This window comes from Babjeviella inositovora (assembly GCF_001661335.1).
Source record: "Babjeviella inositovora NRRL Y-12698 unplaced genomic scaffold BABINscaffold_1, whole genome shotgun sequence".
Lineage (NCBI taxonomy): Eukaryota > Fungi > Ascomycota > Pichiomycetes > Serinales > Babjeviella > Babjeviella inositovora.
The window spans coordinates 1,142,666-1,145,582 of NW_017566838.1; the positions used below are offsets into that span (position 1 = coordinate 1,142,666).

A 2,917-nucleotide genomic window follows, 5' to 3' on the forward strand; every position below is an offset into this window, starting at 1 on the left:
TGGGAGACATCCAAGATCATATTGTCACCATGCACCAGAACCTCGCTGCGTATGAGAAAATCTTCTCGCGGGCGCATGCCAACTACTTGGCCCAGGTACAGGCCTTATCGCTTAACTCGAATAATAGAATCAGCGAGATGTTGTCGAAAGTTACCGTTCTTGGTACCATTTCCGTTCCGTTGAACGTCATTACCGGGTTGTTCGGAATGAACGTCACGATCCCAGGCTACCAACAGGGGAACTTGAAATGGTTTGGTGGAATTGTTGGCGTAATGATTGCCTTTATCGTTTTTGCGTATATAGGCGCCACTTTCTGGTTGAGTAAAGCAGGTAAAACCGACGACGAAGATGGTCTGGGAGCAAAATCCATTTCGAAACTCTCCTTCAAGTCTAGAAGGCTTGCAACAAAGTCTATCCGCAGTTTACCTAGCAGACGTTTTAACCGCTACGAATAGGTGGTGGCTTACGTCTTGTTTTTGTATAATAAAATCGTTGAGAATGGGGGAGATGTGGGGTTAAACTAAATCGCATAGTCTGTAAAGATGAGATGCAAGGATAACGAAAGAGTTGCACTACCGATATTGCTGGCCCTTGGAGAAAGTTTTTCCTACACAAGTATGCATCACCGAAACAGCAACCTCGAAAGTTGGTGTATACCGCGTTGCGCTAAAGTGCCGTGTCACAAGATTCTCATGAGGATGTTTTATCATGATGCAATATATCGAACTCCTGGTGCGGGCTATTCGATATAAATCAATCCGTAAACAAAGGGCTAGTAATTCTGAAAATATTTCATTGTATAGAAGTATTAACCACTGAGGTACGAGAGAGTGTGAAAAATTCTCGCGGTACTTATAATTACAGGACGCCAGTGCACGTTTATCACCGGAGATTGGGTGTCAAGGCTAAAAATAAGCGTTTTATTGCAGATGGACATGCACTCAGCCACAAGCACGAGGTGAAAAAACATATGCAGCTAGGAGGCAGACAATAATCGAGCATGAGAATCAGCCACCATTTATCCGTCTTCTATCCTGCAGCATTATTCTACAAATAGTATCGTGCCATTTAAGTTTTCTCATATGTCTAACTCACTCAGAAGTCCAAGCCGTATCTTTTCAGGGTGGTGCAAATAATCTATTCTTCCAATTCCGCATCCCAACCAAATGACCTAAGCCCGACGTGCTGCGGGGATAAAAGCTTGTACACATGCAAGCCTTGAGTTTTTTTTGCACATGCGTCACTATCGTATTCAAAGAGAGTGATAGACCACCAATGCATCATAGAATTTTTTAGCGTAACATCCCAAACTGTAGACACGCGGATCTCAAGCCTCTTGGCTATATGCATCACTGGTACTTCCAGATTAATTTCTTTGGAAATCATGCCTGTTACGTTAACTCTCGTACGTACAGTGTACTCCTAATTTAACTCTCGCCGTTTGTCTGACGGCGAATGAGCGGCTTTTCTTAGTCAAGGCAGGGCAAAGAGGAATTGGCGAAGCCTGAGCCAAAGTGCTGATCATCGCGAAAAAAAAATATTAGGCCATGCGGCATTTAAATCTATGCGCGGCACCCCCAACATAGATAGTAACTGGGCTGAATATATATCCGCTTTCCATCAAGCTAGATAAATGGTCCTACTCCATCCACTGTCTGATTATTATCATTTCTTTGTTTCATAAATTATGGGTTAAATCAAGCGTTATTCCAATCCCTCCAATTAAAGAAATGTCCTCCCCTCACAGCGCACCACAGCAAGCCCCAATCCGCCAATCGAGAGTGGTCTCCACTAACCCTGAACCAACAACAGAAAGCCTCCGAGTAGTGGAACTTGAACCCGATGCTAAGAGTAATTCTATCAGAAAGATGGAGGAGAAGAATCCCAGACGCCGCCTGACAGTTTCTGGTATGTCTGCTGCCGAGGCAAAGTACAACCCTCGCTACTCTCCAAGGAGCTCTATGGGTTCGTATAGTTCCTCTAACAACTCGGGAGCCTCAGGAGCTTCCAAGGAAACAGAAGAAGATGTCTGTTTCCCAATGAGCCCACCTCGGGTCCGTGTCAACGGGATTGACTTTGAAAGAATGGAAGAGTTCATCCGTGAATCGAGAGATGAAGACGAAATTTTGATGGCACACCACCATTACGATGAAGAATCACCAGATCTTGGTGCTAAGCAGAGGCAAAGCTCATCTATGGAAGATGATTTTTCTAGCGAAAGGATTCAGTTTGACACGGGCCTTAATGATATTCCTGACAGATTCTCATTCTTCTGTTCTGACTCGGAAGAAACGATCCATGCTCCAGATTTTCCGTCTTTGTTGAGTCCAGGTAAAACTGTCCGGGACCTCTTCAGAGATGGAGCGCCAACATGGTGGCTAGACTGTGTGTGTCCTACCGACACTGAGATGAGAATGCTCGCCAAAGCATTCGGAATCCACCCCTTGACGGCTGAGGATATCAGAATGCAAGAGAGACGTGAAAAGGTGGAAATGTTCAGAAACTATTACTTTGTCTGTTTCCATACTTGTGAGACCGATTCTGAGTCCGAAGAGTACTTAGAGCCAATCAATGTTTACATGGTAGTGTTCCGCGGGGGATTCTTGACCTTCCACTTTTCCCCAATTGTGCACACCTCCAATGTCAGACGCCGTGTGAGACAATTGAGAGATTATGTGACGGTCTCCGCCGATTGGCTCTGTTATGCATTGATCGATGACATCACTGACGGGTTTGCACCAGCTATTACAGCCATTGAGCACAAAGCAGATGCCATCGAAGACTCTGTGTTTGCGCGTGAGCTGGATTTTTCTCTGATGTTATTGCAGATCGGTGATGCTAGAAGACGTGTGATGACGTTGATGCGATTATTGACCAACAAAGCGGACGTGGTCAGAATGTTTGCCAACCGATGCCA

At 45.0% G+C, this 2,917-nt stretch overlaps 2 protein-coding genes across 2 annotated transcripts; both read left to right on the plus strand.

Annotated features, from left to right (window-relative positions):
* Positions 1–632, plus strand: BABINDRAFT_74876 (uncharacterized protein). The gene has a single exon (XM_019132636.1). The coding sequence runs from the start codon at positions 30–32 to the stop codon at positions 453–455; it is 426 nt and encodes a 141-aa protein (XP_018987995.1). The 5' UTR covers positions 1–29; the 3' UTR covers positions 456–632.
* Positions 633–1,677: 1,045 nt separating this feature from the next.
* BABINDRAFT_11056 (magnesium transporter CorA family protein) lies at positions 1,678–2,917 on the plus strand (the record flags this gene model as incomplete). The annotated part of the gene is made up of 1 exon (XM_019126831.1): positions 1,678–2,917. A coding segment is annotated over exon 1 (1,185 nt), but the record flags the coding sequence as incomplete, so codon positions are not given.

Excerpts from the sequence above, each read along its gene's own strand:
- BABINDRAFT_74876 (XM_019132636.1), top strand. The coding sequence starts at position 30 with ATGCACCAGAACCTCGCTGCGTATGAGAAAATCTTCTCGCGGGCGCAT.